At 38.4% G+C, this 25,443-nt stretch overlaps 1 protein-coding gene across 1 annotated transcript in view; it reads left to right on the forward strand.

Moving 5' to 3' along the window:
- The window catches only part of FGD6 (FYVE, RhoGEF and PH domain containing 6), a 1,320,563-nt gene that overhangs the window by 46,933 nt on the left and 1,248,187 nt on the right, over positions 1-25,443 (forward strand). The window contains exon 2 of the mRNA XM_044087187.1: positions 11,783-11,933. Coding sequence (XP_043943122.1) covers positions 11,783-11,933 — 151 coding nt within the window. The remainder of the gene's footprint in view (positions 1-11,782; positions 11,934-25,443) is intronic.

Consider the following 25,443-nt stretch of genomic DNA (forward strand, 5'->3'; position numbering starts at 1 on the left):
GCTTGGGACCTCAATTTCATTCTAGAAAAGCTGACCCTGCCTCCTTTTGAGCCAGCTGCTTCAACAGATTTGCAATATTTGTCCTGGAAAACAGCTTTCCTTCTGGCTATCACCTCAGCTCGTAGGGTATCGGAACTACAAGCCCTCATGGCTGTGCAGCCTTTTATCATCTTCCATCAGGACAGAGTTTCCTTACGAACCAACCTGTCCTTTATGCCAAAGGTGGTATCCAGGGTAGCTTTGAATCAGGCTATACACTTACCTACCTTTTACCCTAATCCTCAAAACAAAGGGGAGAGACTACTACATTCCTTGGACATCCACAGACAGCTGTGTTATTATTTGGACAGAACAAAGCCTTTCAGAAAATCAGAACAGCTCTTTGTGTCCTATGCTATAGGAGCTCAAGGAAGCCAATTTCCAAACAGACAATCTCAAAATGGATAGCCCACTGCATACGCTTTTGTTACTCTTTTCATGGTAAAACCGTACCTGCAGGCATCAGATCTCACTCCACAAGGGCCACAGCTACCTCTGCAGCTTTCCTCAGAGGAGTTCCTACCAAAGATATTTTGGAAGCAGCCACTTGGAGTTCTGTGCATACCTTCTCCAAGCACTACCACCTACCATTATACTCCAAAACTAGAGCAGGCTTTGCCACTGCAGTCTTGCAGGGCATCCTGGCTCCTCCTAGTTCCACCTAGTGCCTGCCACCCCTTTCTTGGCTTTGGGATTCTACCCATATGTTATGACTGCAGCTGTATGCACGATGAACATAGTACAGTTTTGTACCTACCATAAATGTAGATGTTCGAGTGCTAATACAGCTGCAGTCCAGGTTTCCCTCCCTCCTTCCCCTCTTGGGACAGGCCTATTGGCTAACACCTCCTCATACAACCTGATTGGGGTATTCATTTATGGTGTATTTGCTTGCAACTACTGTATTTTGATTATATTGCATTGCTTTATTACAAAAATTTATGTATTGCCTTCCTTCTGGGGGCACCTGACATCTGGGGCAAGAAAAACTGAAGAAAATGGCGTCGGCTGGTTCTTTTATACCCCTGTCACACTGACATCAGGGAAGAAGCGACGACAACCGACGCCGGACCTAGACTTTGGAATTCGGCCGACCGAGGACCCGCCTGACGGCAGGAAAACCCATCTGTTATGACTGCAGCTGTATTAGCACTCGAACATCTACATTTATGGTAGGTACAAAACTGTACTTTATCCTCTCCCAGATCTAAACATCTGAGTCTGACCACTTGGGTGCACCAATTTTAATGATAGCCAGAGGTGCCAGGTTTTCAGAAGTTCACATTCTAACAGCTTCTCAACAATCTATTACCAGGAAGGTTTACCAAAGTAAATGGAAAGATTTTCATTCTGGGCTATAGAAAATGGATTGAATCCTTTCTCTGCCCCTCTCCCTTCAATTTTGGATTTCATATCAGAATTGCTTCATACAGGTTCCAGTTTCTCCGCCATAAAAGTACAATTAACAATTTGGCCATAATCAGACTCCCATAGCCTCTTTTAATATTTCTAAAGCTTTCCTCTAGGGAGCCTTTCTTCTCAGACCATTAATTAGAGATGCTGTTCTACCATGGGACAGTACAGTAATGTTACAGGCTCTTATACAATCCCCTTTTGAACCAGCAACCTCAGCAGATCTTAAGTACTTAACATGGAAAATAATTTTCTTGGTGGCAGTCACATCAGCCAAAAGAATCTCACAATTGCAGGTTCTTTCTTACAAACCTCCTTATCTGATATTTCATAAGGACAGTCTCTTCTTAAAACCAAATCCTCCTTTGATTCCTAAGGTGGCATCCGAATCTAGCATGAGTCAGTTCATGCATCTTCCAGTTTTCTTCTCTAAGTTCTCTAACAAAGGAGAAGGAGAACATAATCAGATCAGTTGTTCACTACCTTTACAAAGTTAAATTGGGATGCAGTGTTTCCAGAGTCAACATTTCTAGATGACTGTGTAACTGCATTTTATTTGTTCATAACAACTGAGTTTACCATTATCCCAAAAAAAAAAAAAAATCAGTGGCAACTTCCACAGTTTTTAAACAAAGTTTGCTGATTGATGAGATTTGTACTGCTGTAACATGGTTATCTGTTCACAGCTACAAATTGTGTGTCATTCTTAACTTGATGTACTATCTAGATCGTGTACCTCTTTTGGCTTAGCTATGCTCAGGATTGTTCTTTGATACCTCCCAAGGAATTGGTAGGTAGGGAATCTGTCTCATCTGTTGAATCAGATGAGAAAGTACAGCACTGGATATGAAAGTTATATACTCACCATAACGATAGATCAGTTATTTTCATCTGGTTCAACATCCATCCCTCCCTTCTTCCCCCTTTCAGATTGTCACCTATTTATTGTACCTCTATGAACTGGCAGTACTCTAAGGAGTCTTGCATATCAACCTCAACTGGTTGCTCTCTTTCCTATATTTAGATACCTTCATGTTAGACTTGGTTCAAACATAGTTTTCAATAACATATCATATAAGTTAGTGGGCAAACTCAATCTGAGGTATTGAAAGAGAGGGATTATGGGTAGGAAAGTGTGTTATTCTAAGGGAAGATGTTTTAGGTTTTACGTTTCAATTTTTTTTGGCATATGCTTTTAAGCTGTTAATTGGTTAATGAATGTTAATTATGGCCACACTATAAAGGTGGTTAATTGATGCTGTTTAGAGTTTCTGAAGAAGTTAAGGCATTTGCTTTGACGAAAAGTGTATGATATTTTAACGCATTTAAAATAAAATAGAACTGCTTGTGGAGAGTTGGGATTCGTGTTGTTTTTTGGTGAAGTACATAACATTCGTTTTCTTCTGATGCTATGCAGTAGTTTGTAAGTCACTTGTTTTTTGAAGTGTTAAGTACATATGGAAATATTGCTTATTTTCATAATTACTAACAAACTAGCAGTATCTCGTGTGTAGTGTGATGTAAATGGCCACCAACAATGGATTTTCCTGTCTCTCACCATGTCATTTCACACCATACCCCTTAATAGTATGTAGGTCTCTCAGTTATGAAAATATGAGCATAACTATGAAAATATGAATAATGGCAAACGGTGATTAATTTCTGTACTTCGGGAAATCCTAGATAACCATCTTAGTTTCGTTTTGTTAATTACTCCTTGTCCTGTCTAATATTGCCCTTTGTTAAAGAAGCTAGTCCCCAAAAAATGTCTGGATGCCATAAGGAGCTATGAGTGTTAACCTGAGGTGTACAGAAAAGGTGCTGTAGGCTTGAATAAGTTGGCTTCAGCCATACCAAGACACTGAAGTGAGATAGATGAATAATCCTGCATGAAAAGTAGGGATGCTGAAAATATCTAATTCCAATTTTTCAAGTAAACATTTGGTACAAGGAGGCAAAGATATTTCACCAGCTTTAACTTTCAAAATGTATATATGCAACAAAAAAAACTTAGCGTTTCAGAGACAGGATAAGAATTTTTTTTAAGTGTCCTAACAAATTTGCGAGTGTGTTGAATGATTCAAATTCAGTTCCTGGTTATACTGTATAGGGAATATATAATTAGAGAGCTTGCAGAAGACCTTTACTACATTGGAAAATATGATGAGAGGAGGAATAATTTACTGGATTATGATCGGGCCTCCAATTATAACCAGCTTGTGTGTTGAGGTATGGATCCAGGAAATAGTGCTTGAGGTGACTCTTGGCATCCATGTTGGGAGTATAAATAAAATGTTATGAATGGTGACCTGTTCAAAATTATCAAAGAAAAAAAAAAGCAGTCCTCTCAATGTCTTTGCTTAAAATTATGGATAAATCCAAAATAATGTGTGTGTGGGGGGCACGGCAAAGGATCAAAATCAGGGACAGTTTTTAAGTGTTGCTTTAATTCTTGTAAAAAGTTAATAATTGCACTGGTTTTGCATTGACATACCATTTCTGAATAATAATAAGTATGAAACTCTGGCATTATTGATTGACTTAAATCTTCAATAACTTGCACATTTTTCCAAGGGGGACAGGGCAAAAATATGAGACAAAGTCAGGGACTGTTGTGGTATGGACAGTAGCAAGAGTAAAATGCTTGGCTACTCACTTTGTTCGGCCACACTTTCTATTTGTAAGTTTTGAAAAGTGAAATTATATCTTTTTTTTTTTTTAAGCGGTTTTGCATTTTGTTCTTTGCTTTGTGACACTGACTGCTCTTAGTCCCTATTGCAAGACTGAACGCTTGGGTGTCCTTAACGAACGTTCGTTACGTGCCACTAAGCACTGTTGAGCCTCCGGTTTTGCTTTAGTTAAGCACGTAATAGGTTCATAGGTTCATACTAGGCTATCTGCCCTAGGGCATTTATAAGCCTAGCCAGAATGTGTTTGGCTTTCGCCACCCATTTTAAATTTATTTTGCTATGCCCTTTTTCGAGGTTAGTATACTGTGCCTCTGTCTAACAGTGACACAGAAGTGATACCAAACTTACGATCTCCCATCCACTCATCAAGATTCCTCTTGAAGAGAGTCAATGAGGGACTCTGCCTAACCTGGACTGGGATTTTATTCAAGAGTGAAGGGAGCTTCTGGGTTATGAATCTGTCCCTCCAGCATGTCCTATTTATTTCAGTGCTGAGGTTCAAGTCTCTCGGCGTGTAGCTCGTTCGGATGATTTGATTTTCTGAGGTGCAGCATGTCCATTAATTCCGGTTGACATGGCTTTATACGGGTCACAGACAGACGCCTCTGAACAGGCGGTATGCCACTGACTAGAGCTGGAGTTTCTTTAACCGGGCAGCATATGGCATCTGTTTGAGCCCTTTGTTCCTCTTGGTGAGGTACTTTTGGGGTCTTTCCAATTGCTGCAGGTGTCTGGTAAGGTACATCCCAAAGGGCATTGTACTCGATTATGGGGGTGATGAGGGATGAGTAAAGAGGCACGATGACCTCCCGTGATCTAGATGTGAATCCCTTCATGATTAGGTGGGCTATATAAAATGTTTTTCTAACCACTTTCGCCGTGGTTGTCAAATGAGAGATTGCTATCAACTTGGGTCCCCAGGTCCCTAATTACTACTTCTGTACTTAATGGATTACCACCTATGTGGTAATTTGTGGGCACTTTGTTTTGCCAAAGGGATGACTATGCACTTTTGACATTTAGCTTGAGGCCATGGCTCTGGCACCAGTTGTCTGTTTCTATGAGGCCCTTTGGAGGATGCTTGTGTCGGCTGGAGAGTCTATTATGGCCCAGTTTGCAGTCATTCATTGACTTGGTCAGCCACAGTCCTTCCGTGTTGGCCTGTACGACCGAAATATATACCGAACAAGAGAGGTCCCAGGACTGAGCCTTGTGGGACACCACTTGTAACTGGTTTGAGTCTGACATGGCTCCAGCAATTCTAACCATGTGGGTTCTGTCCTTGAGCCAATTTGCAATCCATCTAGTGACATAGGGTTTATATTTAAGCTGGTGAGCTTATCTATAATGAGGTCCAGGTAGGCTGTGTGGACCACCTTCCTCCCTCACAATGGCCTTGGTGACTGCTTCAAAGAAATCAACCAGGTTTAAGAGGCAGGATCTGCCCTTAACAAAGCCGAACTGGGTAGGATCCAGTGTTTGTAGGTCCCCAATATCTTTATTTATGAGGTCCATGATGATCCTTTCCATAGCTTTGCAGACCAAGCTAGTCAGGCTTATGGGGCGATTGTTTCCAGGATCCGTTGAGGCACCACCTTTATGGAGAGGGACCACTGTTGCTGTACGCCACTCTTTGGGCACATATCCTGTAGTAAGGCTGAGATTGAACAGTAGTTTTATGTTTGGGTTTAGCTCTTCTTGGAGTTCATGTAGGACGCAGCCCGGGACACCGTCTGGTCCCATTGATGCTGTGTTTTTTGCTTTGGAGAGGGCGGCTCTTACCTGAGCATCTGAGATGTCAGGGGGGCAGCACTTGCTGGGATAGATATTTGCCCTTTTGGTGGGGAGGGGGGGAGAAGTTTGCACTGAACCTGTCAGCTAGGATGTTGGCAATGTCTGTGGGTTCGGTGTATTTTTGTCATTTTGGACTAATTCTGAGCATATCTGGGAATTACCACCCAGGTTCCTAACATAACTAAAGAAAGCCTTGTGATTATCCTTAGTGTCCTGTGCAATTTTTCTCTCGAAGCTGGCCTTCGACAATTTTATCTGTGCCCGTAGTTTTTTGCTAATACTGATCAGTGATGCCTTCCCTTTTTGGGATTTTGCTCTATCATTTAGTAGCTTCCTCCTTCTATTGTATAGTTTGTTTATGGCTGGGGTCCACCAGACAGGACGTCTGCCTTTGGAGGATTGGGTCTTGGTTTTATTTGGGATCGCATGATCCATGCATTCCTGAAGGTGTTCATAGAATGCGTTTATAAAGGATTCTGCGGTCTGGGCCGTATTTTCCACAGGCCCGGGGGCTTTGAAGGATTCCACCTCAGTTTTGAGGAGTGTGAAATTTGCTTTAGAGAAGTTTTTCACTGTGGTTTTCTGGGCAGGGAGTGGGATCGGGATGTGAATATCCAGTGAGATTAGTTTATGGTCTGATCTTACTAGTGAGGGATACACTTCTGGTCTGGAGCATAGAGTCCCCATGTTGGTGATGATCAGGTCCAGTATGTTTTCCCCTCTTGTGGGAGTGGTAACAAGTTGTTCCATAGCATTTAAGTTTATAAATTCTAGGAACCTTTGGGCTAGGGTGTTGGAGCTAGAGTAATGCTCCCAGTCTATGTTTGAGTAGTTGAAGTCACCCAATATAATGGTGTTTGGAGAGACCTTCATATTTTCCAGTATTCTCAGGAAGGCCGAGTGGGGTTCCTGGGTTTGGGAGGGTGGTCTGTAGCAGGCTATAAACTGGAAGGCAGTTTTACCCACTGTTAGTTGCACATGGATAGTCTCTGATGCTTCGTGCTTTGCCACCAACCTGGAGGTATGGGTATCTTTGATGAATATCGATACTCCCCCTCCTTTTGTGGTTCGGTCCAAGTTTTGGGGCTGGAAAGCATGGTATGAGGTATAACCTGGTAGTGCTGGGGTGCTCTCGGGAGCCCTGAACCAGGTTTCTGTTACTGCACAGATATCGATGTTCTCCATGCTAAGGAGAGTTTCGCGTGCATCTTGAGGTTTAGACTTCTGGCGTTGAGTAGCATTACTCTTAGTTTCTTATCCCTTGTGATACCTATGGAGGTGGGTTTGTCTTTTGAGCCTTGCCTAAAAAGGCACTATGGGGTAGCAAGAGCCTTTGCCAATATCCGAAGCCCAGGGTGACAGGTGCAAGCCGTCCCTAGCGAAGCATCGTGGCTTGTCGAGCATATCATCCCAAGCTGACAGGCATTGGATCCCCTTTGAATGACACCAGTTCTTAAGCCAATTGTTGAAATTGATCATCTTGTCTTCATGTTGTGGCATCATTCTTGGTGAGGGTAAGATGCTACTCAAGGTCAGGGTCATACCGGCTTGGGCTACATGCTCAGAGAGCTCCTTTATGTCTCTTTTCATGTAGTCTAGGGAGGTACGTCTCAGGTCATTCACACCAGCATGGACAATGACTGAGTCATATTTGTACTTGCCTTGGAGTGACCTGAGTGCTTGTGTTATGTGGCGGATCCTAGCGCCCGACAGGCTGCTCACCGTGACCCTCTCCTTGTTCAGCCTGGTGAGCGGGATGTCAGTGTGCCTGACGAGAGTCACCTATTACATAGGCTGACCTTTTTCCCAATTCAGGAGCATGATCGCCACACTCTGTGAGCTACAGTGTCTTATTCTGCCTACAGTGTCAGCCTTTTTGGCAGAACTCCAAACTTGTATCTCACAAATTCAGGCATTCATATTTGTTTGCCCACAGTTTTCTGTGGGTGGTTGTTACAGTGAAAAGTAATCTGCGATAATTTGGTTTCAGGGAGCATGCAGACGAAATTACCTTATTTCAGAAAGCATCGTATGAAGAATAGGTTGCGCATTACAATCAGAGGAGTGGTCTTGTATTTTGTGAATATGATTGTAAAATGGACATCCCTTGTTATCCTCCTGTCTGAAATTTTTTGCTAATTGTTGTGACAGTAACTTGTTCCTTGTGTTCGCCTCCTTTGGCTTGAGAAATTTTATAGCTTACATAATTACATCTATGCATACCAGAGATTCTCACCCTATTTAATTAGACCTAGGGTCAAAGTGTAGTGGTCCTCTTCACTTGTATACAGTGAAGGGCACACTTTTCTAGCAAAGAAAGACGGGGAGTGACAAAAGTTGAGAATGGTATCTGACAAAGTCACCGTCCCATTCATTGTTACCTGCCCTTATGACCCTGAAGTACTCACATGGTTAAAAAAAAAAAAAAAATGATAACCTATTCTGAGAATTACTTACAAGCAGCTGAAGACATCTAATTGCAAAACAGCCTGCTCAGCAACATGGAGCTTGCCTAATTTATCTGTACATTGAATGATCATGGAAAAACATTAAAATTGCATTGATCTCTCAGTAAGATGACAAAAAATGGGCCATGGCATTCTTGGTGTTTACTGACTGCCCTTTTGTACCTAGGGACAATTTAATGGGAAAAAGTACATAATTCTGGCTTAATTCTCCTTTGAACTTGGTCTGTTGTCTAGCTTTAATTTTTGTCAGTCTGGTAGCAAGAAAAAAAACAATCTAAGTGGACTTTGTGGTATTATTCTCAGCCAAGTTATTCTTAAAACCCCCAAAATATACAACATTATTTACCTTAGATTGTCCATGTAATACTTTTCCCAGAGGAATCCATCTGGAAATTAAAATGCTTTTTTCCTCCCGATGTTGTTCAGAGATGTTGGAACTAAATAATCTAGCTCAGTACATACCTTTCCTTTGGATTTTGAATAGCTGTGCTTCATTGTACTTCATGTTTTCAGCCTGGAACCTGCATTTGTCTTATTTCTGCTTATGACATTGTGCAGCATATTTTTATGTTTCTACAGATACATTTTAGCAATGATTCATGCATGATTGGGTAGGGTAGTGCTTGGTTTACTCATGATTGGCATGATATGGCCCTTGTGGCCAAACAGTGCCAACTGTGAGTAAACCAAGCATTACCCATAGCAACCTGCATTAATGCATAATATGTTGTGGTTTTATTTTTTGTGTGTGTTTACTTATGTTTTGTTCCACTTTTGATTTCAGAAAAGTAGTTCTGATCGTTTGTTTTAAATATGGCTTTGTTTTTCTCAAATTTCTTTTCAAAATTTGTATTTATTTTGTTATTCTGCCATTAGTTTCACTTTTTATTGAACAATAAATATAGAAATGAAGTATAAAAGGAACAGTAATTATTACTGTTTATTTTATTTGTGGTGCTTTTCTTAACTACTGTTGTAATCTTTTATGTTGTGGCTTTATATACAATTGATGTAACATATTTAGTTTTCTATTATGTGTCCTTTTTGCACATTTTATGGATCTGTTACTGCTGTTTCATTTCTGCTGCTGCATTATTGCTTTTGAACTGTGCAGTCCACTTACTGTTTTTAATTTCCTTTTTGGCCTCCCTCATCATTGTGTACCTTCTAGCTGACAGTCTTCTGCTTTCTGCTTCAATTAGTCCTAAACTTGTATCCTCGGTACTATCCCTTCAGTCCAGGACTGCCTCGTACGGTACTTTTGGGTTGTTGTTTGTAGTAACTGGTCTTGATTGTATGTTGTGAAGGCATCAGGCTGTGTTCTTTATACATTCTTACTTTGTTGTTTTATTTAGTGACTGTATTTGTATGCATATTAGAATTTTTTCACAATATTTCTCCTATTTTATTTTATTTTTTTTGCCAAATCTTTCACTTAAGGTATGCATGTTTAGAGTAAACAAATGAGGCGTAAGATGGTCAACAGAATCATGTTTTGTATGCCCCCCCCCCCCTTTCAAGGAGTGTGTGCTGTAGTTTATAAGGGAAGTTGGGTTTTCATTTACTTCACTGATGTTAGACTTGCGGTGTGCCTTGTATGTGCTGCAGTGTTTCTTACATTTTTAGTGTTGTAGTATGTTTTCTGTGCCATCACGAGATCAGAAAGTGCTTTTAATTGTATGAAGTTACTGCAAAGAAAGCAGTTTTCACATTAGATCAGTTGTGGGATATTCTCTTAGCTGTTCTTATGTTTGTGTTGCATCTTGTGTATTGGGCAGATGACAAATTCCATATTTAGGGAGTTATGCCTGTAATTTAGTATCTTTAATATTTCATTTTCAGTCTTAATAAGCTGTCATTGTGTAGTTGTAATTAATGAATATGTGTGTGTCCTTCAGGGTGACAGCCAAGTCTTTATTCTCTTCTATTTTAAAATGTGTGACAAAAGCATTAAAAGGGGATGAGTAGACTGTGCCATAAAAATAAGTTTTCTTTTCTGGTATAGGCTGAGCCATAACTGATTATCATTGGCTTGGTAAGATGTTTAAAGATCTTTATAGCTTACTTTTTAAAGTCAGTGTTTTCATAGTGGATTTGGGTGGGGTAAAAGGGGCAAAAAAAAAAATCGTAGTGCAAGTCCGAGTAAGAGAAAGCACCTTAGTTCCACACTCAGATATGAAGAAGAGGAAGGTCACCTGCATTGCATTCCTGTGATAAGGATGCATAAGTAACATTGGAGGGGTGTGGAAGGATCTAGAAGCAGCCCTTAGGTATTCCTTTGTACAAAGTTAAATTAATTTTGTCTGTTACTGCCAAGTACTGTCCTTTCTTATCTGGTTATAATGAAAATTGGCTTAAAAAGTCATCATCGTAATAATTTAAAAAAAAGCTGATGTCATTTTACTTGTTTAACCCTGTTGACCTGAAACACAGCATAGGTTGCAGTACAAAGTATGTGCTGTGCAAGTCAGAACTTAGGCTTGTGAGCCTCCATGTAGTTGCACATAACTGCCTAATATAGGAAGGTTACTAGAAAAGCTAGTGAAAAAATATGATTATATGTAGTTAAATATGTGCGCAAAATTAGGAAATCTGTTTTGCTGCAGATGAGAGAGAAGAGTAGCTGGCTACAAGTAATGGCATGGTATTTGTTTTTTTGCAATCATTAATGACCATTGCCTGACTTGGGTATATATATTTGTGGTACTCCTTGACCCCTCTTTTCCTCACATCCACATTAACTGTATTTTCCCTATCCCCAACCCAAAGTCACTACCTCATATATTATTAATGAGGGGAGAAAAGGGGCCCTTGAGAGTCACCCTGGCTGTAAGCAGAGGTTGTAGATTGACCATCACTGTTCTCATGTACATGCTGATATTTTTCTGAAGATAGTCTGATCAGTAAGGTTTGGTTTCTGGGATCATGCCTCATTACTTAACTCACGAGATATGAGATGATCACCTTCAGTTTGAGGAGGGGGAGAAACGTAGTTAGCAGCATAAGATTTGTTACAGATTTTACAGCTGGTGACTATGTATTAAATGTGTTTTTCTAGGAATCAAGTCATGCAGTATGGGGGCCAAATGTCAGGTGATGGATTTGTGACTGTGTGCGCTCACTGGAATGAGCTGAAAACAGGAGAGGAAAACATTGTATAGAAGTACAAAGAGTACTTGTGAATAAACAAACCTTTGCTGTATTTGTGAGTACATGCAACTAGATTTACAATAATGCACACACTTATTTATGCGTTATATATGTTATATCTTGTGAAACATGCCTAGTTCTTGCAGCTATTCTGGATCTGGACAAGGCTCCTTTCTGTTAACTTTGCCTGCATTTATTAATCAGCACACTTTCCTGTTTATCTTTCAGACTCTCTGATGAACCGGGGAGTAGTAGGACAGAGTTGGAGGATATCCAGACAGATGATGAGGAAGTCATTAATAGCTCTGACGAAGAGGATGACACACACTCCAGTTCAGAATCAAGCAAAGGAGATTTTGATCAGCAGGAAGACCAGCAGGTGATTGCATGATACTTGACATTAGGTTTAGTTTACAACTCTCTGTATAATCACAGGTGGTCTCTCATTGTCCCCTTCAGACAAGTGGCGATGTTGGCTATTTCACTTTTTTTGCATTTCTTACATGTAAAAAAAAAATTAAAGTATAAAACGAATGAAAAATCACTCTAAAAATTAAAAAAAAAAAAAAAAGTAAAATTAAAGCTCCATTAATTTTTTTAAAATTTCGTTTGTTTTTGTATTTGGGATCTCAGAAAAGACAGAAGGGATTTTTTTCCCAGACCTAACCCAGAACAGTACAATGATAATTACTCTGTCAGTAAAGGACAGGCTTCTTGTTGGGCCATTACTTGTTTTTTGGTTTGTTCTTGTTTTCATTATTACACAGTGAAAAATGTTGTAAAACGAGACAATGACTAAAAGAGAAGTGGGCAAAACAGCACAATTAAAAGCAAAAAAGTCAAACAGCAAGGGATATAAAAACAGCTTAGAAGACAACTGATATTGAACATTTGAAATAACACGTGAGACACACAGTGCACAGAATGTGTGTAGCATACTGTGTAGAAATGAGTTACTATTCCCATTACTCATTCTCTAGACATATTTTTTGCTTGTAACAAAGTAAACTGAATCTGTAGCACAGAGGGATGGAGTTCTGACTCTGAACTCTAATGACCCAAGTTCGATTTGCAGCCCAGATGCTAGAAGAGCTGGCTTGGGAGCATGGGAAAAGCACATCTTTTTGCAGGTGGCTCATTTGCAGTGAAGGATTTGGCGGCTTTTCTGCTGCAGGGGTAAGTTATAACCAGCCCCAATAGATAAGCCACACTTGTGGAAAAGGCATAAGTGTGGCTGTTCAAGCCATGATCCTGGTGGCACTCATAGGGCTCATGGTGGAATATGCACATACCTGCTTGGGGAGTTGGGGACTTGGGGTGTTGGTTGCCCCAGCAGTGATGCGTGTGCCTATTTCACCACCAAGTGATGTGAAGTTGGGGACTTGGATGAAAAGTCCCTTTGTTGCTGTATTGAGTGCTGGGCCAAGGGCGTGTTTTGGCCAGTCAAGGAACGAATTGCCTCATAAGGAGAAACTAGTGACTTAAAGTTCTGCCTCCACAGTTGGGAAAGAATGGGTGGCCATGATGATGGCTTGGCGAATGGCATGCATAGGAAGAACATTTAGAGGGAAAAACAAAAACTCATGTAAACTGAAAATGACAGCAAATTGTATCCAAGTGTGAAGTGAAACTGAAAATACTGTATTTCACTGTACTGCAGTGTTAAGATGCAGACAGTCTAATGCACTGGTTGTAAATAAATATAACTTTACTGTACATCTTAGCAGAAAGCTAACAGTAATTCAGGGAAGAGCTAGTTATTTTTTTCTAGATGCCTTTTGCCTCACACCTGTTGACCATATAACTCTCTTCATTTATTCATACTAGACAGTTGTTCAGTACAGGGAGCCCTCATGCAAACAGCCATGAGGGTTGCCCGGCCCCTCACCAGCATCCTGGCAGTAAGGGTGTTCATATGGCCTTACCCTCTCCCTGGGTTGGTGGATAGTGCCACCGTGGGAACACAGTTCCATCCCCCAGTGAGTCCATATACTCACGAAGGCTGCCACCATGTGTGGCTTGGTGAGGCAGAAGCCCCCCCCCCCCCAGATGAGTGCGTCACAATACCATCGGTCTTCTGAGGGATTATGGCTGTATACATCCTTCTCCACCTTGTTGTCCCCACCGTGAGGGACAGACATAACAGTCTTACTCTACCAGTTTGTGTATTTTACCGTACCATAGTTGGTATTTGGCCTTTTTTTCCTGTACCTTGTAAAGTATTCTTTCTACCATTGTTGGTAGATATCTTTTTCTTTTCTTTAAAAAAAAAACTATATACTTTTCTGTACTTTTTGCAAGTAGTTGTTAGAGCTTTTGTTGTCTCTAGAGTTGCATAGTTGCTGGTATGGCTAACAAGACTACTGGGTTTAAGAAGTTCACTTTCTGTGGGCATAAGATACCCAGTTCTGGTACCAACAGATAATGCATGTATTGTTAAGGCCCTTCTCATTTACAGGTGCCTTGTTGAGATATGTGCTGGTTTCAGTTCCAGGGCAATTAGCAATAGACTGAATTAGTTGGTCCTGAAGGGTGTTTTGTCAGCTTCTTACTCTACTTCTGGGGCTCAAACCCCTTCAAAAAAGCCAAGATTATTGGAGCCCAAGGAGCATAGAAAGTACCCTCCTGCTCTGTCTCCTGGTCCTGCTGGACTAAAGTCAAAAAATTGCCAGATGCGACACCTTCAGATCTGACAGTTTCTGCAGTCAAGGCCCCCTAGATCCGGAATCCTCACTTTTCTCAAGAGCCATTGTCTTGTAGACTTGGGTCTCCATTTTTACATTACATTTGGGAGAGGGGAAGAGGAAGGAAAGAGTTAACTACAAGTAAAACAAAATATTTTTAAAAGTAGTATTTTTATAATGCATGACATAACCTGCATGACATGAAATAAAGCATTCTCAGTTATATTTGAGTGTGATATGGATATTAAGTAAAGAGGTGCCCCTGTTTTTTCCCCTTCTTTCTTTCTCCTTGTTCTATTGTAAGAAATGTAGACACTGCAGTGTCAAAAGAAAAGAACAGTCTGGACAAAAGAGCATGCTGCAAGAAAAATTGTTATACTTTTTCTTAGTCCTGCGGAGGGGAATGTCTGGATTAAGGCCATTGGCTTGATCTAGTAACAAGTTTTATGGGGAAGAAGGTAAAAAAAGAACACAGGATATAATAAAAAAGTTTTCCCTTTTGCAAATAAATGAGACAAAATTGTGACAAAAGGACAAAGTACTAAAAGTGGAAGACAGTGAAGTGTTTGTGAAAAATTACTACTCACTGTACATCACTAGCTAGAAGAGGAATAAAATAGAGGCAACTGTGTATCTGTTTTTTATGCCTTTATGGAGGCAAATCTGATAAGGGGCAATGAAACAGAATGCTATTTTCTTTCAGTGGCGAGAAGATAATGTTTTTGAAAGCATTCAAGTGTTTTTTTCTCATCTGAGAGAGGAATAAAGATAAAACAAAAACAGTACTTAGTAGAAGCACAGGCTGTACAATGCATCTTAGCATGGATAATCTTCATTATAGATTAATATAAGTCTGTGAATGTGGCCGTCACTCTGGGATAATTTGTTCCTATTAAGACTTTTAAACTTCAATATTTTAAGATGTACATAGTTTTGTGTGTTAATATTAATAGGTTTTAGGGCTGTTCTGGGGAGTGTGTTTTTTGTTTGAGGTTTTTCGCTAAAACAAAATGTTTTGAAAGATGCAACATAGATTCAAATGGATATAACAAGAAACAACTGTATAAAAGATCAACCTGCCAAACATAAGTGTGTCCTTGTAACACAAAAGCTGAAATTAGACATTTAAAAAAAAGTTGTTACACATAATAGATGGGAATAGTAACTTCTAAGCATAATGACAACACTTTCAATATTATTTTTAAATGTGAGTGGTCTCACAGATATATACAAAACAGAAAGAACAGTGAACTATATTTAAAAAATGCAAAGAGCAAATAGCTATGCTACAAGAGACAAATTTGGAAAGAAATGAGCATGTGAGTTTGACAAAGAAAGGCTTTCAGGATGGTTATTTAGTGGAATATCTGAGGCAAAGGAAAAGGGGATTACTTATATTAATTGCAAGAGGAGCTCCAGTAGTGATAGAAGAAGAAGAAAAAAGATAATGTAGATTTGTAGTACTAAGGGGCTTACTAGCAGGGGAGGATGATTACACTGGCATGTATTTATATTCCACCTAAAATTGCTGTAATGGATCTTAGGAAAATTCTGGGAGAAATCAGTTTTCAGCAGGGAATATTACTTATAGGATGGGACTGGAATTTACTTTGCAGCAGTGAGGATGTATCGGGGGGGGGGGGCAGAAGGGAAAATGTAACAATTCTTGAAGAAATGTATGAAACTATTTGGCATGAAAGATGTGAATTCATTTGTATAAATTTGGAGCAGATTTACATATTCTCCAAAGTACAAAAACTAGGCTAAGTTAGAAGAAATTACATTTCATAGGAACATGCGCATTTAATTGAATGCTTTGATATGCACTCAATAACTATTTCAAATCACATACCAATAATAACTAAAATAAAAATGCAAGGTAACAAAATAAAAATGAGACATTGGCACTTTACCACTTGTCAGTTAAAAAGAGGAGAGGAATTTGAGAAATGGGTAGTGGAAATTATTCAGGAGCTGTGAGGGAAAAAAAATTCTTCTGAAAATATAGTTAGGGAGGGAGTGGGAATAAATTCAAGTGGAGTTTAAAAACGGGGTGGAAGTGAAAGAAATGGAGATGTGGTTAAGAAGTAACCAGAATTATTCAGGGGGACTGACCAAGGTTAAAGTATTGTAGAATAGGTAGAATAGAGGGGATCTCACAGAACAAGAAGAGGAGCAATTGCAGAATGCTAAACTGAAAATAAGGGATTACCTCAATAGTATGTGTGAGTTTAGATAGACTGCCATTAAGCAAATGTTTATTGATATTAACTCAAGAGCACAAAAACTTTTAGCACAATGACTCGAGCAACAGAAAGCAGCTTAGATAGCCTATAACAAAGAACGTAACAGAGATCCTATATAGGTACTAGAAATATTTCAGAAATTGTATGAAAATCTGTATAAAGCAAAGAAATATGGAAATCAAGAAAAGATACAAATGGAGATGCTTATAGAAGAATCAACTATGCCAAGGTTAGAGGTAGATGAGGCTCCATTACTAACAGGATAGGAGGACGTGAGATAAAAATGGTGATGTATAACCAATCTACAGGAAAATCCTCAAGAATAGATTATATTCATGTGGAAGTTTGAAAGCTAGGAGGAAAGAAACTCCTAAAAATTGTTTAACAATAGTTTAAAAGGGAAGAGCAGCATTAATCCTGGAAGAAAGAGGTGGTGTGTAATACCTAAAGATGGTAAAGACTCGTCAGATCCAGCTTCATATAGACCCATTTCAATTCTAAGCCATGATTGTAAAGTGTTTGTCTATAATGGCTGAAAGAATGTCAAAATTGATACCAAAATTGATAGATACAAATCAGTGTGGATTTATGGAGGGTAGGCAGGCATTTGAGGACATTAATAGAACAATGATGATCCAGAGGGATGTGGATTGTAAGAAAACACCACTGTTGTTGGTGGGTCTTGATGCGGAGAAAGCATTGGACAGAGTAAGATGGGATTTTATGAGTAGGGCAATGGAAGCATTTGGATTCCCTAATAAAATAAGGTTGATTAGAAGGATATATGAGGGATCAGAGGCAGAAATTAAAGTGGGTGAGTTCCTCTCTGATAAGTTCTGTTTGAGCAGATGAACCAGACAGAGGTAATCTCTTTTCCCTTTGTTGTTTGCATTATATTTAGATCCATTGGCAACGAAAAGAAGGGACTCTGTAATTTAAGGATATAATTCGTATAGTAATCAAGAAAAGCTGACTTTATTTCCAGACAATATTGTTTTATACCTGATTAAACCAGAAAAGGATGTTTTAGTGTTGTGGAACATTTTGAGATAGTTTTAATTGAATTAATGAAGATAAAACAGAGCCAATAGCTGTAAACTTTGTACCTACACACGGATTGGTTCATCAACATCCATATTTATGGGAACTTGATAAAATGAAATACTTAGGAGTATGGATGAAAAAGAATTCTGTTACAGCAGCTAAGGATATGTGGGAAGAGACTAAACAAAAGATAATGCAAAACCTGAGAAATTGGAAGCCCTGTTTTAGGGATTTGGTTAGCAAGATACAAGCAGTCAAAATGTTTTTAGTCCCTTTTATTTTATGCACAGGCATATTTTTATCAACCAGAAGAGAAGCTGTGGATAGCAGTTAATAAAGAATGAATGATTTGCAAGAGTCAAGTGGGATAAGCTGATCCTTCTAATAGAACAAGGTGGTTTGGGATTATGTGATTTGAAGGAGCATTTCAGAGCTACACAGTTAAGGCTCCTATACTTAGTGCAAGCAGAAAGCTGTAAGTCAGAAGTGGAAAGGGATGATGATTAAACAAGCTTAGGAATCAATGAGAGACTGGGATTTTGGATGTAAATCCTTATGAATAACAATACAGAATATTATATTCATAAAGTAGCAGAAAGTATTCTAAGAGCTAAGCCAACATGAAAATGGAGAGAGCAGTTTCTGCCAATAGGGATGACTGCATTTATGCATACAGACAATAGGCAAGAAGGGGATAGAATTTACTGGAGAAAACTGACGAAGGAACCAAGGTATTAACAGCAAATAATCAGAGAGGGAAAGGTAATAGAATGGGAAGAGGCCAAGAATTTATTTGGACTGCAGGCTACAAACTGTTTTCCCTGTTAAGGATTGATATCTGAGTATAGGCAGAAAGAAAGGAATATGAGGATCCTAAATGGAAGACAAGCACTGGTGGAGTTTTTGTACAATCTGCAACAGAAGCTGCTGTTTAAAAAAGGGATAATTAGTAGAGTATGTAAAATATTGCATGATAAAGAATCAGCGGAGGTTTGAAAGGATTGGGAAGAGAGATTGGATAAGGAATTCACAAAAAAACAATAGGGGATATATTTATGACTCCCAAATATACAACAAAGTCTAGAAGGTTCAGGATCTTTGCTTGGAAGTGTTTACAAAGGTATTTTTATACACCAAGTAGACTCCAAAGATTTTTTCCTCGAGTAGATGGAAATGTTGGAGGCTTGACAGGGAAGAAAGAGGTAATTTGGAACATAGTTTGGGGAATGTAAGAGTTGGCATATTTTAAAAATTCCCTGCAGACTACTCTGCCAGAAATACTGGTTGAGCAAATTGGTATAACTAAGGGATTTTTTTAGAGCAGTGATACAGAATTAGAATTGCCTAGACAAAGTAAGGCCTTGCTGAACCTAATTATGGTGGCTGCCAAAAAAGCAATTATTAGAAAATGGAAATCAGTCTAAACCAACCATACTATAGTAAATATAGTAACCAAGATAAAAGAACTGGAATTGGTATCTTTAGAAAAGGGAAGGAGCAACATACATAGAAAAAATGGGAATTGTGAGAACAATGCATGCAGAGTAATGTTTTAGAGGAGGAATAAGTTTAAAAGAAGTCAGGATTTGAATGAGTTGTGTAATGTTTGACTGACAATGACTGGATATATTAAAAGTAATATATAATGCTTGAAACTAAAAATATGTCAATGTGCTTTGTTTTCATTCATGTGAATGTATCAAAAATTCTGTGCAAACCCTGAAACTGGTACATAAAAAAGATAGGCAAGGAAAGAACAGCTGTCCAGGAAGCCACGAGTCAGCTACAGAAGTATTTAATAGCTTAAAACAACACAGTTAAGAGCTTTTGTCTTTATGACTTCTTCAGAACTGTGTCATACAGGAAAAGGAACCTTACTTGTAGGAAATCGACATTGGTTGTTTCTGGGGGTGTATAATGATGATGTCATTTTTTATAAGTATGGTACCTTTTCATGTATGACATAGTTATGAAGAAGTCATAAAGACGAAAGCACTTAACTGTGTTGTTTCAGCCTATTAAATACTCTGGTAGTTGACTCTTGGCTTCCTGGTCATTTGTTCTTTTCTTATTTATATAAATGTATAATTGTCTATGCCATACGTGATAATTTAATAAAGATGCCGGTTTAAAAAAAATGGAACAGTTTTGGAACAGTTCATGCAGAAAAATGGTTTGGAGGAGGAATGAGGTTTAAGAGAAGGCAGTCACTGAATAGTTTATATAATGTTGCTTAGATTGTATGATGGATAACAGTTGTGATGTGTAGCACTTGTACATGTAAACTTGTTAATATGGTTTGATTGCTTTTATATAAATGTAAGTGTGCCTAAGTCACAAGTGATAATTTGTTAAAGGTGTTTAAAAATGTAGGAAAAGAGAGAGAAATAAGGGAGTGGAGTGCAAAGTGAAAGACCAGCTCTGTGGAGTTTTTAGTTGAGGCTAGAATTGAAGCTGATAGTAAAAAGGGAATAATTAGTAGGACATATAAAGTACATGGTAACTATAAGAACATGGAAGGTTAGAACAGTTTGGAAAGAGAGACTGGAAAGTCAGTTTGGATAGGAACAATTTAAGGACATCTGAATGGCTCCCAAGTTTGCTGCAAAGACATGGATTTTGCTTGGAATGGTTTGCATATATATTGTATATCCCAAGCAAATTTCAGGGATTTTTTCTTCAGCTAGTTGGCAAATGCTGGAGGTGAATTGGAGGGGTCATTGGAAATGTGTTTTTTTTTTTTTTTTTTGTGGTGTCTAATGAGATGGCAGATTTTAAAAACTCACTACAGAATAGCACTACAAAAATGTTAGCTGAGCGGATGGCTTTAACTAAATATTTTTTTTTTGAGGTGTGACACAGGATCTGATTTGCCTATATATATATATATATATATATATAGATATATATATATATATATATATATATATATATATATATGTGTGTGTGTGTGTGTGTAAGGCCTTCCTAAGTCTTATGCTATTGGCTGCTAAAAAAGCAATTAGTTGAAAATGCCAGTCAAAATTTAAACCATCTTTAACTAAAGGTCTAAATATTACAAAGGAGATAAAGAAACTGGAGGTGGGTTATTTAGAAAAAGGAATAAGCAAATTGCATAGAAGTAAACTGAATGTATATGTAGTATACAAGCAGAATAATGTTGAGGCGAAATGAAGTTTCAGATGTGGCAAAGATTGAACAGTTTATATTATATTGGAGTGAATACTTGTTAAAAATAAAGCATACATGTAAATTTCATGAAAACCATGAGAAATATCACTATGATTTGTTTTCTCTTCTGTTATGTGTATGTAAAAGAAATATATAAATATATATATATATATATATATATATATATATAAGGGGGAGGGGGTTGGCATAATGGTTAAGGTGTTCACCTTACACACAAAGTGCAGGGTTCATTTCTCACATGGGGTAATTGGCTAGGCTTAGAAAATGGCCCACAGGGGCAGTTAGCCTAGTACTAATCTATGAATCTATGTATGTATATGTGTATATATATATATATATATATATATATATATATATATATATATATATATATGTGTGTGTGTGTGTGTGTGTGTGTGTGTGTGTGTGCGTGCGTGTATACTGTGATTTAATAAAGATGCCTAAAAATGATATTCATGCATCTTAGCATTGAAGATGGCTGAGTTGTGTGTCCTGGTCTCTACAGGAATTTTTAGTGATGGAATCCTTCCTTTAGCAGAAATTGTCACTTTTCTGGGGATGCTTGTGTGTGTCCCTTGTCATGTAGTGCCATCTCATGATTTCTGGTTCTGAAGACATCGTATGCCTGTACCTTGAATAAACTGAATTTGATGCAGCTTGACAGCCTGTCATATTGTGATGACTGTGTAGTTTTATTCATAGTACCTGTCAGTTCTGGGTTATAACTCATTGGGAGCTTTTTCTTCAGTGTGTTGTGGGACATTTAAGTGTTGATATTTGGTTATATAAACTATGTTTAGGTTGTGATGTTGGTTGTGAATTAATGGAACAACTGTATAGTGAGTGGAAAAAAGAAATTTACATTTTTGTTCTTGTGTATGAATTTATTTTGATTTCAACATTTAATTATGTCTGTAAGATTTCATCATTGTACACTTTACATGAAAGTGTTAATTTACATTTATAATATCTGTATTGTGAAATAATTTTAAAATAACTGTGTATTTCCATATAGTTTAATTTTGAACAGAAGGCAATCTTTTGGTAAAGTTCTGCTGAATTTTTTCTAACTTTTTCAATTGATTTATGGTATATGTATATAATACTTTTATTGAATTTTAGGATGGGACGGATCAAGTTGTCTTTTGTAGATTGAGTATGTGTACGTCATCTCTTAATGATATAATTTTCATCATTAATCCAAATGGTGTCCAGGCTTTAATTCACATCATCTTCATGATTATAAACAGAAATTCTTCCTGAGGTGATGGTGACTTAGTGTTAATTTCTTTGTGTTGTCAGTAGAATAATTAGATCAAGACAAATATATTTTTCAAAATATGTCACCTTACACTTGCCTGTTCTGAATTTAAGGCATTTGTTGATCCCATGTGATCAAATTTTTGTAAGTAATTATTTACTTGGTCAAGATATTCCTTACAAGTCAGTTTAAATCCAATTTTGAATCACTGGCATGTTTACTGATCTTGCAGATCCATTCTGAGGGAAAGTTTACAAACACCAAGTTCAATAAACTGTCACTGACGGATCAATTATGTCTTATTAATGCAACAAGAATTGACTTGTGATGCAAGAAGTTGAAAGCTTTAGTGAGGTAAAAAAAAAATGACCCCCTACCGGTTAGCTTATGAGCTATTACCAGAGTGATGTGATTGTAAAACTCTACAGAAGTAGTTAGTTGATCATCCTTTAATGAAACCATGTTGATTCATGTCAGACATAGAAAAATTGGTCTCTCACCAGTGTGTATTAGATCTGTAATACACCATTTAAAACACTTTAGAAACATGGATGTAAGGCTACTAATGTCTGTAATTTGACTTCCTTCCTTTATGTAAAGGAGTAATATTTGATGTCATCCAAAAAGATGAAACAGTTTTTTTTTAAACCAGTAATCTGTTAAAGTTACACAAAATACTGGACATAATTCCTTACACAGTCTTCTTAACAAAATTGTCAAAATTTGTCCAGTCCTGACTTGTTAGCTCTATTGTATTTTTGAAAAGGAAATTTATATAGGTTCATAGGTTCATAGGTTGGTACTAGGCTATCAGCCCTAGGGCCTATACAAGCCTAGCCATAACAATTCCCTGGCTATTTCTTCCCACATTATTTACTTTCCTGGACCCCTGTCTAGCAGGGCGACTGACGTGATCCCTGGGGTGAATTTCCTTTCTCCCATCCAATCGTCAAGGTTCCTCTTGAAGAGGTCCAAAGAGGCACTCTGCTTGACATGTATGGGCAATCTATTCCAGAGTCTGGGGAGTCTCTGGGTCAGGAACCTATCCCTCCAGCATGTTTTGTTTATTGTGATGGCAAGGTTTAGATCCCTGGAGCGTGTAGCTCTGAGGGATTGGGATTTCTTTAAGTGTAGCATGTCCAACAGCTCTGGGTTTGCAGAAGAATGTTCAAGAGGAGGAAGGAAATGTAAGGTAAAACTGGACTTGAGCAATTTATGCAATATTAGAATGAATGATAAAAAAAAAAAAAAAAACGTTTACATAATAGAAACAGCAGACCCAGTTAATAATCCGTGTTGAAACAAGGCAGAAACAAGTTGCTCAAGACTTTCAATTCATACCAAACTGCTACAGGGCAGTGATTTATTAAAAATATGTTAGGGCTTTCACAATGATGAACATTGCTTCATCAGACAAACCTACATCTTCAACAGTCATATACACAATTTTAAAACACAATAAACCAATTGCAACTACTTTAAAAACACACCCCCTCATCAAGAAGCATACAAACTGAAAGTAAAATCTTATTGTCAGAATGGGTGATCTGACAAATAGAATTGAGAATATTGAACTGCAGTGGATTCTGAGGCTGGACAGCTGCAGTGGTGCAGCGGTTAGCATTGTCGCCTCACAGCAAGAGGCTCTCCGGTTCGATCTTCGGCTGGGGTGTCTTCTGTGCGGAGTCTGCATGTCCTCCTTGCGGTCGTGTGGATTTCCTCTGGGTGCTCCAGTTTCCTCCCACATCCCCAAAGACATGCTGCAAGTGGATTGGACACTCTAAAATTGGCCCTAGGGGTGAGTGCGCGTGTGTGCATTCCGTGGAATGTTGGGTGCCGGGCTGACAACTCGACACCGTAAAACTCCACTGCCAATCATGAGCGGACAAGATGATCCGCTGTGGCGAACCCTAACTGGGAAAAGCCGAAAGAGAGAGTGGATTCTGAGCCTGGGGGCTCATTGTGGGCTTGGACTGAATGATTCAGTGCCATTGAAACCTGTTTTTGAAATCCAGGAAGCTGAAGTGATGGGTGCTATGCTTTAGAGCAATGCAATAAGATTTTACTTTGTTTGTATAGCTTCTTGATGAGGGTGTGTGTTTTTAAAGTGGTTGTTAGTTGTACTTGGTTTATTGTTTTAAAATTGTGTATATAACTGACTGTTGAAGATGTAGGTTTGTCTGATGAAGCAATATGTATCATTGTGAAAGCCCTAACATATTTTTAATAAATTGCTGTCCTGTAGCAGTTTGGTGTGAATTGAAGTCTTCAGCAACTTGTTTCTGCCTTGTTTCAACACAGATTATTAACTGGGTTTGCTGTTTATGCTATTTTTTCATGGAGTTCATCATCACTGGTTTGTGGCATTTTTTATGTATGCATAATGCGTAAAGTTAATGAAAAAATTAAAATAGTTTGTTTTCTTTACTACAACTGCATGTGTGCTCATGCCATTGTTCTATGAATGAAGTTAAAGGTTTAAAATCAAATTTTTGACACACCAGGTATGTCATGGACAGTACTCCCTGTGTTGAAATGTTAGGGGAATGTGCTATGTTTAAGTTCAGAACTGGACTGCATTCAAATCTATAAAAAAATTGTCTCAGGTGTATTGTGTGTCTGATTGTCCGGCAGTTATTCCTGAAAGTTTAGTCAGTATCTCAAAGGGGGAATGGCACGTGGCCTTTTATACACAAGTACCAAATGTCTGACTTCACTGTCATATTGTTGCAGTTTGGATTGGTGCATCTTACTTCGTTCCCATTGAGGTAGCTTTATCAAACTCCACGGAATAAACATTCTCCAACATGGAGGTAACGGCATTTCCTGATGATGATCGTGCTGTATGTAGCAACCGACCGTATCTGTTGCAGCTTTATTAAAAGAAATATCTGTATTTAGTAAGGCATCTAACTTGAAATTATTCTGTCATCTTCTTTGTATGATTGCACAGATGCCCTTGGGTAGGTGGAAAATGATGACAGAAGTGTAGAAAATAAGCAGGTCAGTTGGCAAAGGAGGAGGGATAAATCCTTGACTTTTCTTCCAGACAATCTGGGTTCAACTAGCGGTTTAGGAGTTGAGATGAAGATGTTGGGAATTGTCAGTTGCTGGTTCATCCATCTTGAGTTGGAGAGGCTGCAGTTGGATCATTGGAGGACCCATTGTCTGTATTTGTCCTGTGGCATGTAACACCACAGACGGATAGCCACATATATGGTAGTATCATGCTTCTGTTGTTGGCAAGCTATTACAGAAGTTGACCAGCAGCATTGGGACATAAGGATCTATATAAAAAAAATCTCACTCTCATGATGGATAATAACACCAATAACACCACGCTGTATGTAGCAACCGACCGTATCTGTTGCAGCTTTATTAAAAGAAATATCTGTATTTAGTAAGGCATCTAACTTGAAATTATTCTGTCATCTTCTTTGTATGATTGCACAGATGCCCTTG

Source organism: Protopterus annectens, chromosome 11.part0, assembly GCF_019279795.1.
Source record: "Protopterus annectens isolate FY-2018-M chromosome 11.part0, PAN1.0, whole genome shotgun sequence".
In the NCBI taxonomy this organism is placed as follows: domain Eukaryota; kingdom Metazoa; phylum Chordata; order Ceratodontiformes; family Protopteridae; genus Protopterus; species Protopterus annectens.